The sequence below is a fragment of the Bombina bombina genome, chromosome 4, assembly GCF_027579735.1.
Source record: "Bombina bombina isolate aBomBom1 chromosome 4, aBomBom1.pri, whole genome shotgun sequence".
Taxonomy (NCBI): Eukaryota; Metazoa; Chordata; class Amphibia; order Anura; family Bombinatoridae; genus Bombina; species Bombina bombina.
In genome coordinates this window covers 321,539,287-321,555,422 of record NC_069502.1, presented here as the reverse complement: position 1 = coordinate 321,555,422, position 16,136 = coordinate 321,539,287, and the positions used below count along the sequence as shown (strand labels likewise).

Sequence of the window (16,136 nt, the reverse complement as noted above, 5' to 3'; positions counted from 1 at the left end):
CTTTGAAGGGGATATTGAGAAGTTTAGACTTTGAAGTGACATCAGCTGACCATGATTTAAGCCATAGCGCCCTACGTGCCTGAATGGCAAAACCTTAATTTTTAGCCGCTAGCTTGGTTAAATGAAAAACGGCGTCAAAAATAAATGAATTGGCTAACTTAAGAGCTTTAAGCATGTCAAGGATATCATCCAATGGGGTCTCTACCTGTAAAGCCTCCTCCAGAGACTCGAACCAGAAAGCCGCTGCAGCAGTGACTGGGGCAATGCATGCAAGAGGCTGGAGGATAAAACCTTGTTGTATAAAGATTTTCTTAAGGAAACCCTCTAATTTCTTATCCATAGGATCTAGGAAAGCACAACTGTCCTCAACAGGAATAGTTGTACGCTTAGCTAGGGTAGAGACTGCTCCCTCCACCTTAGGGACCGTCTGCCAAAAGTCCCGTGTAGCGGCATCTATAGGAAACATTTTCTTAAAAGCAGGAGGGGGAGAGAACGGCACACCTGGTCTATCCCATTCCTTAGTAATAATTTCTGAAAACCTCTTAGGAATTGGAAAAACATCAGTGTAAACAGGCACTGCAAAGTATTTGTCCATGTTACACAATTTCTCTGGGACTACAATGGTGTCACAGTCATCCAGAGTAGCTAAAACCTCCCTGAGCAACACGCGGAGGTGTTCAAGCTTAAATTTAAATGCTGTCATTTCAGAGTCAGACTGAAGTAACACCTTCCCTGAATCAGAGAAGTCACCCACAGATAGAAGCTCTCCTGCTTCAACTTCTGCACATTGTGAGGGTATATCAGACATAGCTACTAAAGCGTCAGAGAGCTCTGTATTTGTTCTAGCCCCAGAGCTGTCTCGCTTTCCTTGTAACCCTGGCAGTTTGGACAATACCTCTGTGAGGGTATGATTCATAACTGCAGCCATGTCTTGTAAAGTAAACGCATTGGACGCGCTAGATGTACTTGGTGTCCCTTGAGCGGGAGTTATAGGTTCTGACAGGTGGGGAGAGCTAGATGGCATAACCTCCCTTTTGTCAGTCTCAGAAACCTCAGGTGATAAATCTTTAAAAGCCATAATATGGTCTTTATAACTTATAGAAAGGTCAGTGCATTTGGTACACATTCTAAGAGGGGGTTCCACAATGGCTTCTAAACATAATGAACAAGGAGTTTCCTCTTATGTCAGACATGTTTAACAGACTAGTAATGAGATCAGCAAGCTTGGAAAACACTTTAATAAATGTGAAAAAAGCAATAATAAAAAACGGTACTGTGCATTTAAGAGAAAAAAACTACCACATAAACTGTAAAACAGTGAAAAAAGTAGTAAACTCTACAAAAGTTTTACAGTGTGTATAAAGGACTAAAGCAGCATTGCACCCACTTGCAAATGGATGATTAACCCCTTAGGCCCAAAAATGAATTAGAAAAACATTAAACCTGTTAACAAACAGTCAAACACACTGCCACAGCTGTGCTGTGGCTCCTACCTGCCCTTAAAACAGGAAAAAAAACCTCTATAGAGGTCCTATAAGCCAGAGGACTCCTTCAGGGAAGCTGGATGTCTCAGACTGAAAACAAAAATAGGCCCCTCCCACCATGCACTCAAAGTCAGAGGGCCTTAAAAAAGTACTCCTAGGAGTAATCTAACAAGCCATGTGGAAATTAGGCCCAAAATAAAGATTTATCACCATCAGAGAAAAAACGTTTTTATTTATAAATCATGCAAATGTTTTTACACTAAGTAATATAGGTATTAACATGAATATTATCCCTTTTTGCAAGCATGATCCCAGTTGTTGTTAAATCACTGTATCAGGCTTACCTTAAATATACCAGGCACTGCCAGCATTTTCTAGACCTTATCATCTCTCTAGAACAAAATATACTGAACATACCTCAAAGTAGGCAATTTGCAGACCGTCCCCCCAACTGAAGTTTTCTTTCCATACTCTTCAGTTATGTGTGAGCATGGACCTTAGTTACAAACCGCTAAGATCATCAAACCTCCAGGCAGAAGTCTTCTTCCAATTTCTGCCTGAGAGTAAAAACAGTACAACGCCGGTACCGTTTAAAAATAACAAACTTTTGATTGAAGGTAAAAACTACACTAAGTCACCACATCTCTCTTGATACTTCCATTCTTGTCGAGAGCTGCAAGAGAATGACTGGGGGTGGCAGTTAGGGGAGGAGCTATATAGACAGCTCTGCTGTGGGTGTCCTCTTGTAGCTTCCTGTTGGGAAGGAGAATATCCCACAAGTAATGGATGAACCCGTGGACTGGATACACCTTTACAAGAGAAATGCAACGCTCTGTCCAAACTATAAACATTTAATTTTGACTATACTGCCATTTTACTAGTGTTCCAATTGTCTTACATCTTCATTTTTTTACAATGTTAAGGAATGTTTATATTTTTGTTATCACTACATATACATTTTATAAACAAATTGTTACAGTCTGTTCAGTTTTTACGCTGATTTTTCACCACTTCCATGGAAACTAAACGTCAATCATAATAGAAAAATATACCCTTACTGTTACAGACTAAAATGACAAAAGCGTTCTGCACAGCATTTATCATACTTAAAATAAAGGCTTCTGAAGGCTGCATAGTGTCATGGTTACGGTTTCATTGTTTGTGGTGTACGGGAGATATTTATGCAGATCTAAAAAAAAATACTAGTATAATGGGCCTGTGAGCTATTCATTTTCAGCAGAAGCAAAGAAACAAACTCAAGTAAATAGAAATTGTTATAAATTATTCTTACTGTGGTTTAAATCTTATAAATGTTTTGTTTGCTCTTTATTAGAGAAAGTTAAGATGAAATACATTTGTAATGGTTAAAATAGCTTTGGCTAAGTGACATGGAAACATGTTTTCTTCGTTACCTCTAAATAAAGATATATTAAATGTATTACAGGGTTTTGTGTAATAAAACAATGATGACCCTGTGTTAAAAATAAAACAACATTTCTTTTTTGCACCTGTGCATCAATACGCCAGTGAGATCCTCCCCTATATGCCAATAATAATTAATTCTGCATATCTAATGTACACAATTGTTACCTGCTCATTTCAGTGTAGATATAGGGGCCAAATGATCAAACTCCGAATGGAGCTTGATGCCTCCGTTTCCGCGCGAGCCTTCAGGCTCGCCGGAAACCATAGTTTTGAAGCAGCAGTCTAAAGACCGCTGCTCCATAACTTGTCCGCTGCCTCTGAGGCTGCGGTCTTTAATCCGCACAATCCTATACGATCGGGCTGATTGACACCTCCTGATAGCGGCCGATTGGCTGCAAATCTGCAGGGGGCAGCATTGCACAAGCAGTTCACCAGAACTGCTTGTGCAATGATAAATGCTGACAGCGTATGCTGTCGGCATTTATCGATGTGTGGCAGACATGATACGCTACATTGTATCATGTCCGTCTGCACTTTCGTAAATCGGCCCCATAAACTGCTTTTACTTATTTTAACACTGTTGTATGCTGCTCTTTAAAGGGGCAGTGTAATGTAAAATGTTCTTCATTTTACCTATTGGATATTATTAAATTGCTTACAAATAGCTACTTTATCTTTATTTTGACATTTAAAATAGCTGCTTTTCCTGATGAAACCTCTGCCTATACCAGCAATGTCAATACAGCAGTAATAGCTATAGAAAAGCTATGTAAACAAAATTTTTAAAAGAAATCGACCACCCACCAGATTGTCCTGTTTTTTTGTTTTTTTTAAAGTTTCTGCATCAGCTTTAAATACAATGAACTTTTATCTGCTGCTCGCCTGAGTGCACTGTCTCTTTAATATATATCAATTTTTTCCCCTTTCCATGCCCCTTTAAAATGCATTAACTTTAACAAATCACTTGTTTTTATAAGGACTACAGTACAAGCATGCATTTAAATTATAGTGCAAGCATACTTTTTATTATTTTAACCCCAGTATGGGATGAGACCTGTTCATTACAAGTATATAATAATAATAATAATAATAATAATAATAATAATAATAATAATACAAATTATTACTGTTGTTATAATTAGTATTATTATTATTAGTATTATTATTAAAGGGACATAAAACCAGTATCCAAATAGAGAAGACAATTTAAAAAAAGTTTCCAATTTTTTTCTATTATCAAATGTGCTTCGTTCTCATGTTATTCTTTGTTGAAGAGATACCTTGGTAGGGTGCATGCACATGCCTGAAACACTACATGATAAGAAATAACACTGCCATCTAGTGCTCTTGCACACTCCTGAGCTCACATTCCTGCTTTTCAACAAAGGATAACAAGAAATCGAAGAAAAATAGATAATAGAAGTAAATTGGAGAGTTGTTTAAAATGTTGTTTAAAATGTTATGCTCTATCTGTTCCTTTAATAATAATAATATTACAGACAGCATGAAGATATTTAACTAAAAGATAAGCTTTTTCTGAAGAGCACCAGGAGACCCAATAACCAACCTTGTATTTCAAATATTAGCACTGAACCATCATCATTGCTAAGGAAGGGTGCCAGGGTGTCAGGTAGGGGTGGCTCTAGACCATAAAATCTAAGGGTGCAAAACATTGACCACAAAAATAAATATTAAAAGTGCAGGCTCTTCAATGCCAATAAACCAGGAGCTTCAATGCCAATAAAGGGCATCTGGCACCTTTGAATTTCAAGGAGCTACAATAATGAACAGACTCTTGACACATTTTAGCTTTTTACATGTATCCTGTAGTGTTTCTAGTTGGGGGGGTTTATGGGCACTCTATCTACCTGTCTGTCTATCTATCTATCTATCTATCTATCTATCTATCTATCTATCTATCTATCTATCTATCTATCTGTCTGTCTGTCTGTCTGTCTGTCTGTCTGTCTGTCTATCTGTCCGTCTATCTATCTATCTATCTATTTGTCTGTCTGTCTGTCTGTCTGTCTATCTATCTGTCTGTCTGTCTGTCTGTGTGTCTGTCTATCTATTTTGGTGCTGGCCTTTTTCCTAGCAGGGTTCATTTATAAATATAAAGTGCACCATATTAATACTTTTGTGTTTAAAGCCAGCACTCAACAGACTCCCCAAGCAACAAACATGCAGCAGAGCACTCTTCCTTGTCAATTTGTCATATTATTTAGCACTGCTATTTTCATACAGTTAAAACCAAAATGAACATGTATATTTTAAAACAGAGTTGTTGTATCAAAAATCATACATAATACAATTAAATAGTATTTAGTCAGCAGAGAAATGCACATTTTACCACTAAATAGCAAGCTGATATGGAATATAGAACAAAAGAATGAATGAAAAGATTAAATTATAGGGAGTGTTATTACAAATTATCAGAAAATGATAAATAGAAAAAAGGTTGATGAGATGAAAAGAAGAAAGAGAAATGACACCCATTTTTTGCTGGAAGAACCTGCGCACCCACGGTTATTGCAATGCTTTCTAAGACTCTTCAGGGTTGACATTAGAAATAATATTTGTCATGGTGGAAAAAACACTCGCCTTTCTCTTCTGGGACCGCGGGTCAAGTATTGCCTGGTGTCCTAAGTGATATGAGTTTGCTGGTCTCAGCTCGGTTCCCAAAGGGCAGGAGTCCACATCATAAAACCACCACACATAATTTGGCACAACTGGCAGTCTCTGCTCAGGAGAGGCCCAGGATTGAGCTGGCATGGAGACTGAACTACCTCTCACCCATAAAGAGGGTGCTCCCTCCACATCTGGGTTGAGGTCATTGGTTGGGCAACGTGGGGAAGCTCGCACTGCAGCTGCCTGATTGTAGCTGGCCTGTGGATAAAAAGAGGACTTCAGTTTCCATTCCAGCCAGTCCTTTAATCATCAACAAAGTAAATGTGTGCTCATTAGCTGTCTTGTGGTAGATAATGAAGCTTTCACAGACAGGCAAAAGAAACAGATGAGTTTAAAGAAAAATGGATGGAAGAAACAATGCAAATTAAATAATAGAATGTGAATAAATAGTAAAATAACAAAAGTTAAAGGAAAACAGACTGTTGGTTAAATTCTAGTAGATCTGTGTCAGGGAATTAATTGAATTTAGTTTTATACTAATGCACTACTACCTTTAAATAAAATCTTACATTTAGTTACATTTTTAACATTTTTTTTTAATTAACTTTATTCTGTTTTTAAGGAAAAATATATAAAAAATCCACTCTTTTGGAATAAAACTCTGCCCTTCCGCATCAGCAAGAGATGTGTTTGTAAGAGAAGTGTTTGATATTGAACTAAAATCAGCATGATGAAAATAAATGCTAATGCCTATGCAGGTAATATGCAACGATACAGACACTAAGAAAAAAAGTGATGAGCCAGTAACGTTCTTCAATGCCATGACCTGTGTATCCTTGTAGCAACTATGATAGGAAAAAGTACTATAAAAAGGTAGAAATATTTAGCATTAGCTCTAGAGGGAATAAATTAAATTGTTAAAATGAATTAGTATATGGTAAAGCTTATAGCAGAAAAATAAAAATAGCTGACCCACAAGAATTGTTAAAATAATGATGATTCACATAAAATGGCCAAAGCAAGACTATGATACATAGAAGAAAGCTTGAAAAGTGCTCAGCTTGTGTGAAAGGTAAAGAAGAAAGATAGACTTGTTCCAGATGCCGCTAAGTACCAATAGTATTGCAAATGAGGAGGGTGAGGGTATTCTAACTACTTGAAATAAAAACATTCAAAGAGTAAATGCCTTGATTGTTAAACCAAACACTAATTCATTTAGTAATGATCTTTTTTAATCTAAAATAAAGAATTTAAGTTAAGGGAATGCATTTACTGAATTATATCAATGTGTAGAACAAGCTATGCCGTACTCAGTTTAATTATTCTAAATAATCAACAAACAATTATTAAGGCATTTAAAAGATACTATGGACTTTTTAATGCATTTTCCATTATAAAAAAAATGGTAATGCTCATTGTTATTCAAGATCTGTCTTCAAATTTAGTTGTAATTATTTTAAGCTTTCTTGCTAATGTTTTGCAACATTGTAGCTTGGTGGGGCATTACAAACTTGATTGGTAATTTTGTTAACTGTAAGGGGGTCCTGAGAATTAGCATAGACAAATAATGTCTTAAAGTGACATGAAACCCCAAAATTTTCATTCATGATTCAGATAGAGAATACAATTTTAAACAACATTCCAATTTACTTCTATTGTTTAATTTGTTTCATTCTTTAGATATCCTTTCTTGAAGAATCAGCAATGCACATTGAGTCAGTCAATCACGAGGCATCTATGTGCAGCCACCAATCAACAGCTACTGAGTCTATTTCGATATGATTTTGAACAAAGGATACCAATAGAATGAAGCAAATTAGATAATAGAATTAAATTGGAAAGTTGTTTAAAATTGCATGCTCTTTAAAAAATTGTGTTTCATGTCCCTTTAAATGCTCAGGATAGTGGCATGTGCCTTACTGAGCAATGAGCAGAAAAATAGAAGGCTGGAGAAATATTCAGAGGTTTAAAGACTAAAACAAATGACAGGATGAAGACACTTCTACAAGTGCACTGCTCAAAAACAGCTTTAGTAATGTATGTGTAAAATAAAGATGAGACAAAAAATATCTTCTGATCAAAAAACATGTTTAACTACAGAAAATGAATTAAAGGGACATTAAACACTAACTAAATGCTAAATAGAATGATGTTGTCAAAGAAAAGATTAGTCTGAGAATAACACGTAGATGTATTTTTTCATTAAATATTGACAAAATAAGTGTAAACTTTTAGTGTCTGTAAAACAAATGGAGCTGCCATGTTGTAACTTAAGTTATTTTCGCTGTTGTGGCCAAAAAAAGGGATAACATAAATAATGAAAGTTTATTTTATACATACAAATTATAATTTTATGTTACCATCTCAAAGTGTGTAATGTCCCTTTAAGTTTGAAAATGAGATTGATTGTACAGGGTGAAAAATATTAAACTCATAGAATGAAAAAAATATGTATGTAGAGAGTGCATTCCTTACCTCTAGCCTATCTGTGCGCATTAGCTTTTGTGCAGCGGCAGCAGCTGCTGATGGGACCGCCACTCCGTGGTTACCTGCGACTAGCATTGGTGCTGAAGGTAGAATCTCAGCTTGCACAAGGCCTGGTGACATTGGACCCAGGTATGGGTTAAAGGCTGCTGTTGCGTTGGTGGCTAGGCTAGGTGCCATTGAAAACATTGGCTGAAATAAAATCAAGACATTACATCAGATCTATATTATATTATACAAATCCAAACTCTATTATGGAAAAGTTATGTACAAAAAAGTTATAGAAAGAAGTGTGTTCAGTGTATGCATCCATTGGCTATAAGGGTGGCAGATAATTTGTGTACTGATTTGATTTATGAAATTATAGTTAGCTGTATTAGGAAAAGTGCATAACTGCATATGAATGCTGTATTTGCTGTCTGCTGTGTGTATTGTAAGTATTGCCTACTGCAGGGGCTAAAATTACTGTTTTGTGCGCATTACCTACTGCAGGGTTCTAAAATCACTTATTTGTGTGCATTACCTACTGCAGGGGTCTAAAATCACTTATTTGTGTGCATTACCTACTGCAGGGGTCTAAAATCACTTATTTGTGTGCATTCCCTACTGCAGGGGCTTAAATCACTGAGTTGTGTGCATTGCATACTGCAGGGGCTAAAATCACTGAGTTGTGTGCATTACCTACTGTAGGGGTAAAATTACTTATTTGTGTGCATTACCCACTGCAGGGGCTAAAATTACTGAATTGTGTGCATTACCTACTGCAGGGGTCTAAAATCACTGAGTTGTGTGCATTACCTACTGCAGGGGCTAACATCACTTATTTGTGTGCATTACCTACTGCAGGGGTCTAAAATCACTTATTTGTGTGCATTACCTACTGCAGGGGCTACAATCACTGAGTTCTGTGCATTACCTACTGCAGGGGTCTAAAATCACTGAGTTGTGTGCATTACCTACTGCAGGGGTCTAAAATCACTGAGTTGTGTGCATTACCTACTGCGGGAGCTAACATCACTTATTTGTGTGCATTACCTACTGCAGGGGCTAAAATCACTTATTTGTGTGCATTCCCTACTGCAGGGGTCTAAAATCACTTATTTGTGTGCATTACCTACTGCAGGGGTCTAAAATCACTTATTTGTGTGCATTACCTACTGCAGGGGTCTAAAATCACTTATTTGTGTGCATTCCCTACTGCAGGGGCTTAAATCACTGAGTTGTGTGCATTGCATACTGCAGGGGCTAAAATCACTGAGTTTTGTGCATTATCTACTGTAGGGGTAAAATTACTTATTTGTGTGCATTACCTACTGCAGGGGCAAACATCACTTATTTGTGTGCATTACCTACTGCAGGGGCTAAAATCACTGAGTTGTGTGCATTACCTACTGCAGGGGCTAAAATCACTGAGGTGTGTGCATTACCTACTGCAGGGGCTAACATCCCTTTTTTGTGTGCATTACCTGCTGCAGGGTCTAAAATCACTGAGTTGTGTGCATTACCTACTGCATGGGGCTAAAATCACGTATATGTATGCATTACCTACTTCAGGGGCTACAATCACTGAGTTGTGTGCATTACCTACTGCAGGGGCTAAAATCACTAAGTTGTGTGCATGACCTACTGCAGGGGCTTAAATCACTGAGGTGTGTGCATTACCTACTGCAGGGGCTAAAATCACTGAGTTGTGTGCATTACCTACTGCAGGGGCTAAATCACTTCTTTGTGTGCATTACCTACTGCAGGGGCTACAATCACTGAGTTCTGTGCATTACCTACTGCAGGGGTCTAAAATCACTGAGTTGTGTGCATTACCTACTGCGGGAGCTAACATCACTTATTTGTGTGCATTACCTACTGCAGGAGCTAACATCACTGAGTTGTGTGCATTACCTACTGCAGGGGCTAAAATCACTGAATTGTATGCATTACCTACTGCAGGGGCTAAAATCACTGAGTTGTATGCATTACCTACTGCAGGGGCTAAAATCACTGAGGTGTATGCATTACCTACTGCAGGGGCTAACATCACTTATTTGTGTGCATTATCTACTGCAGGGGTAAAATCACTTAGTTGTGTGCATTACCTACTGCAGGGGCTAACATCACTTATTTGTGTGCATTACCTACTACAGGGGCTAAAATCACTGAGTTGTGTGCATTACCTACTGCAGGGACTAAAATCACTGAGTTGTATGCATTACCTACTGTAGGGGCTAAAATCACTGAGTTGTGTGCACTACCTACTGCAGGGGCTAACATCACTTATTGTATGCATTACTTACTGCAGGGGCTAAAATCACAGAGTTGTGTGCATTAACTTCTGCAGGGACTAAAATCACTGCTTTGTTTGCATTACATACTGCAGGAGCTAAAATCACTGCTTTGTGTGCATTACCTAATGCAGGGACTACAATCACTTATTTGTGTGCATTATCTACTGCAGGGACTAAAATCACTGCTTTGTGTGCATTACCTAATGCAGGGACTACAATCACTTATTTGTGTGCATTATCTACTGCAGGGACTAAAATCACTGATTTGTGTGCATTATCTACTGCAGGGACTAAATCACTGATTTGTGTGCATTACCTACTGCAGGGGACAAAATCACTGATTTGTGTGCATTACCTACTGCAGGGGCTAAAATCACTCATTTGCTTGCATTACCTACTGCAGGGACTAAAATAACTGATTTGTGTGCATTACCTACTGCAGGGACTAAATCACTGATTTGTGTGCATTACCTACTGCAGGGGACAAAATCACTGATTTGTGTGCATTACCTACTGCAGGGGCTAAAATCACTCATTTGCTTGCATTACCTACTGCAGGGACTAAAATAACTGATTTGTGTGCATTACCTACTGCAGGGACTAAATCACTGATTTGTGTGCATTACCTACTTCAGGGGCTAAAATCACTGATTTGTGTGCATTACCTACTGCAAGGGCTAAAATCACTGTTTTGTGTGCACTGTCTACTGCAGGGGCTAAAATCACTGTTTTGTGTGCACTGCCTACTGCAGGGGCTAAACTCACTGTTTTGTGTGCACTACCTACTGCATGGGCTAAATTCACTACTTTGTGTGCACTACCTACTTCAGTAACTTAAATCACTGCTTTGTGTGCATTACCTACTGAAGGGGCTAAAATCACTGCTTTATGTTCATTACCTACTGCAGGGGCTAAAATCACTGTTTTTGTGTGCATTACCTACTGTAGGGACTAAAATCACTGATGTGTGTGCACTGCCTACTGCAGGGGCAAAAATCACTGATTTGTGTGCATTACATACTGCAGAGCTAAAATCACTGAGTTGTGTGCATTACCTACTGCAGGGGCTAAAATCACTGATTTGTGTGCATTACCTACTGCAGGGGCTAAAATCACTGATTTGTGTGCATTACCTACTGCAGGGGCTAAAATCACTGCTTTGTATGCATTACCTACTGCAGGGGCTAAAATCACTGATTTGTGTGTATTACCTACTGCAGGGGCTAAAATCACTGCTTTGTATGCATTACCTACTGCAGGGGCTAAAATTGCTGATTGGTGTGCATTATATACTGCAGGGGCTAAAATCACTGATTTGTGTGCATTTCCTACTGCAGTGGCTAAAATCATTCATGTATGTGCATTACCTACTACTAGGGTTGCCACCCGTCCCTTAAAATACAGAACACTTATAAGTTACACATGCTGCAGGGTGTGCAGGGAGGAATATGAATAGTGCTGTCCAGAAATACAATACATGTCTCCCTGCACACCCTGCAGCATGTGTAACTCATAAGTGTCCAGGGAAACATGGCTGAGGTGGCAACCCTACCTACTACAGGGTTTAAAATCACTGATTTGTGTGCATTACCTACTGCAAGGGCTAAAATCACTTCTTGTATGTATTACCTACTGCAGGGGCTAAAATCAATGCTTTGTGTACATTACCTACTGCAGGGGCTAAAATCACTGAGTTGTGTGTATTACATACTGCAGGGGCTAAAATCACTGAGTTGTGTGCATTACCTACAGCAGGGGCTAAAATCACTGATTTGTGTGCATTACCTACTGCAGGGGCTAAAATCACTGATTTGTGTGCATTACCTACTGCATGAGGCTAAAATCACTGATTTGTGTGCATTACCTACTGCATAGGCTAAAATCACTGATTTGTGTACATTACCTACCACAGGGGCTAAAATCACTGATTTGTGTGCATTACCTACTGCAGGGGCTAAAATCACTCATTTGTGTGCAATACCTATTGCAGGGGCTAAAATCACTAGATTTGTCTACTGCCAACAGGGAAAAAAAACACTGGTCAAATATAAGTTGAGTGGGATCTAGGGAGGTGTCAGTGTGCTACCCCATCCATTGCCTGTCCTCTGAAGTACAAGTCAGCAGGCAAACCTATATGTATGATCAAAAAACATAATTTATGCTTACCTGATAAATTTATTTCTCTTGTAGTGTGTTCAGTCCACGGGTCATCCATTACTTATGGGATATATTCTCCTTCCCAACAGGAAGTTGCAAGAGGATCACCCAAGCAGAGCTGCTATATAGCTCCTCTCCTCACATGTCATATCCAGTCATTCGACCGAAACAAGACGAGAAAGGAGAAACTATAGGGTGCAGTGGTGACTGGAGTTATAATTTAAAATTTAGAACCTGCCTCAAAAAGACAGGGCGGGCTGTGGACTGAACACACTACAAGAGAAATAAATGTATCAGGTAAGCATAAATTATGTTTTCTCTTGTTAAGTGTGTTCAGTCCACGGGTCATCCATTACTTATGGGATACCAATACCAAAGCTAAAGTACACGGATGATGGGAGGGACAAGGCAGGAACATTAAACAGAAGGAACCACTGCCTGTAGAACCTTTCTCCCAAAAACAGCCTCTGAAGAAGCAAAAGTGTCAAATTTGTAAAATTTGGAAAAAGTATGAAGTGAAGACCAAGTTGCAGCCTTGCAAATCTGTTCATCAGAGGCCTCATTCTTAAAGGCCCAGGTGGAAGCCACAGCTCTAGTGGAATGAGCTGTAATTTTTTCAGGAGGCTGCTGTCCAGCAGTCTCGTAGGCTAAGCGTATTATGCTACGAAGCCAAAAAGAGAGAGAGGTAGCCGAAGCCTTTTGACCTCTCCTCTGTCCAGAGTAAACGACAAACAGAGAAGAAGTTTGTCGAAAATCTTTAGTTGCCTGTAAGTAGAACTTCAGGGCACGGACCACGTCTAGATTATGCAAAAGACGTTCCTTCTTTGAAGAAGGATTAGGGCATAACGATGGAACAACAATCTCTTGATTGATATTCCTGTTAGAAACAACCTTAGGTAAAAACCCAGGTTTAGTACGCAGGACTACCTTGTCTGAATGAAAGATCAGATAAGGAGAATCACAATGTAAGGCAGATAACTCAGAGACTCTTCGAGCCGAGGAAATAGCCATCAAAAACAAGATAAAAGATAAAAGCTTAATATCAATGGAATGAAGGGGTTCAAACGGAACACCCTGAAGAACTTTAAGAACCAAGTTTAAGCTCCACGGAGGAGCAACAGTTTTAAACACAGGCTTAATCCTAGCCAAAGCCTGACAAAAAGCTTGGACGTCTGGATTCTCTGCCAGACGCTTGTGTAAAAGAATAGACAGAGCAGAAATCTGTCCCTTTAGTGAACTAGCGGATAAGCCCTTTTCTAAACCCTCTTGTAGAAAAGATAATATCCTAGGAATCCTAACCTTACTCCATGAGTAACTCTTGGATTCACACCAATATAAATATTTACGCCATATCTTGTGGTAAATTTTTTCTGGTAACAGGTTTCCGAGCCTGTATTAATGTATCAATAACCGAATCCGAAAACCCACGCTTTGATAGAATCAAGTGTTCAATTTCCAAGCAGTCAGCCTCAGAGAAATTAGGTTTGGATGGTTGAAAGGACCCTGAATTAGAAGGTCCTGAATCAGGGGTAGAGACCATGGTGGACAGGACGACATGTCCACTAGGTCTGCATACCAGGTCCTGCGTGGCCACGCAGGCGCTATCAGAATCACCGATGCTCTCTCCTGTTTGATCCTGGCAATCAGTCGAGGTAGCAACGGAAAAGGTGGAAACACATAAGCTATGTTGAAAACCCAAGGGGCTGCTAGTGCATCTACCAGCACCGCACCCGGGTCCCTGGACCTGGATCCGTAACAAGGAAGCTTGGCATACTGGCGAGATGCCATGAGATCCAGATCCGGTTTGCCCCAACGACGAATCAGTTGAGCAAATACCTCCGGGTGGAGTTCCCACTCCCCCGGATGAAAGGTCTGGCGACTTAGAAAATCCGCCTCCCAGTTCTCCACGCCTGGGATGTAGATCGCTGACAGGTGGCAAGAGTGAGACTCTGCCCAGCGAATTATATTCGAGACTTCCAACATCGCTAGGGAACACCTGGTTCCCCCTTGATGATTGATGTAAGCCACAGTCGTGATGTTGTCCGACTGAAATCTGATGAACCTCAGTGTTGCTAACTGAGGCCAAGCTAGAAGAGCATTGAATATTGCTCTTAATTCTAGAATGTTTATCGGGAGGAGACTCTCCTCCTGAGTCCACAATCCCTGAGCCTTCAGGGAGTTCCAGACTGCTCCCCAGCCTAGTAGGCTGGCATCTGTTGTTACAATCGTCCAATCTGGTCTGCGAAAAGTCATTCCTTTGGACAGATGAACCCGTGACAACCACCAGAGAAGAGAATCTCTGGTCTCCTGGTCCAGGTTTAGCAAAGGGGACAGATCTGAGTAATCCCCGTTCCATTGACTTAGCATGCATAGTTGCAGTGGTCTGAGATGTAGGCGCGCAAATGGCACTATGTCCATTGCCGCGACCATTAAGCCGATTACTTCCATGCACTGAGCTACTGATGGGCTTGGAATGGAGTGAAGTACACGGCAAGCATTGAGAATCTTTGATAACCTGGACTCCATCAGGTAAATCTTCATCTCTACAGAATCTATAAGAGTCCCTAGAAAAGGGACCCTTGTGAGTGGTAACAGAGAACTCTTTTCCACGTTCACTTTCCACCCATGCGACCTCAGAAATGCTAGAACTATCTCTGTATGAGACTTTGCATTTTGAAAACTTGACGCTTGTATCAGAATGTCGTCTAGGTACGGAGCCACCGCTATGCCTCGCGGTCTTAGTACCGCCAGAAGTGAGCCCAGAACCTTTGTAAAAATTCTCGGGGCCGTAGCTAACCTGAAGGGAAGAGCTACAAACTGGTAATGCCTGTCTAGAAAGGCAAACCTTAGGTACCGATAATGATCTTTGTGAATCGGTATGTGAAGGTAGGCATCCTTTAAGTCCACTGTGGTCATATATTGACCCTCTTGGATCATGGGTAGGATGGTCCGAATGGTTTCCATCTTGAACGATGGAACCCTTAGGAATTTGTTTAAGATTTTTAAGTCTAAGATTGGTCTGAAGGTTCCCTCTTTCTTGGGAACCACAAACATATTTGAATAAAACACTTGCCCCTGTTCCGTTCGCGGAACTGGGTGGATCACTCCCATCACTAAGAGGTCTTGTACACATTGTAGAAATGCCTCTTTCTTTACTAGGTTTGTTGATAACCTTGACAGATGAAACCTCCCTTGTGGAGGAGAAGTTTTGAAATCCAGAAGGTATCCCTGAGATATAATCTCCAACGTCCAGGGATCCTGTACATCTCTTGCCCAAGCCTGGGCGAAGAGAGAAAGTCTGCCCCCCACTAGATCCGTCTCCGGAAAGGGGGCCCTGTCTTCATGCTGTCTTAGGGGCGGAAGTAGGCTTTCTGGCCTGCTTGCCCTTGTTCCATGACTGGTTGCCTTTCCAACCCTGTCTGTAACGAGCAGTAGCTCCTTCCTGTTTTGGAGCGGAGGAAGTTGATGCTGCTCCTGCCTTGAAATTACGAAAGGCACGAAAATTAGACTGTTTGGCCTTTGATTTGGCCCTGTCCTGAGGAAGGGTGTGGCCCTTACCTCCAGTAATGTCAGCAATAATTTCCTTCAAGCCGGGCCCGAATAAGGTCTGCCCTTTGAAAGGAATGTTTAGTAGTTTAGACTTAGAAGTTACATCTGCTGACCAGGATTTAAGCCATAG

At 40.0% G+C, this 16,136-nt stretch overlaps 1 protein-coding gene across 14 annotated transcripts in view; it reads right to left on the bottom strand.

The window, feature by feature from the left end:
* Positions 1-16,136, bottom strand: part of MBNL1 (muscleblind like splicing regulator 1) — a 277,326-nt gene that overhangs the window by 42,606 nt on the left and 218,584 nt on the right. For 10 of the 14 annotated variants that reach the window (XM_053710057.1, XM_053710047.1, XM_053710054.1 and 7 more), the window contains 2 exons: positions 8,013-8,213; positions 5,511-5,795 (listed from right to left, as the gene is read on the bottom strand). In XM_053710057.1, the coding sequence (XP_053566032.1) occupies positions 5,511-5,795; positions 8,013-8,213 (486 nt within the window). The remainder of the gene's footprint in view (positions 1-5,510; positions 5,796-8,012; positions 8,214-16,136) is intronic. The other 4 variants (XM_053710058.1, XM_053710059.1, XM_053710060.1 and 1 more) reach the window with 1 other exon arrangement.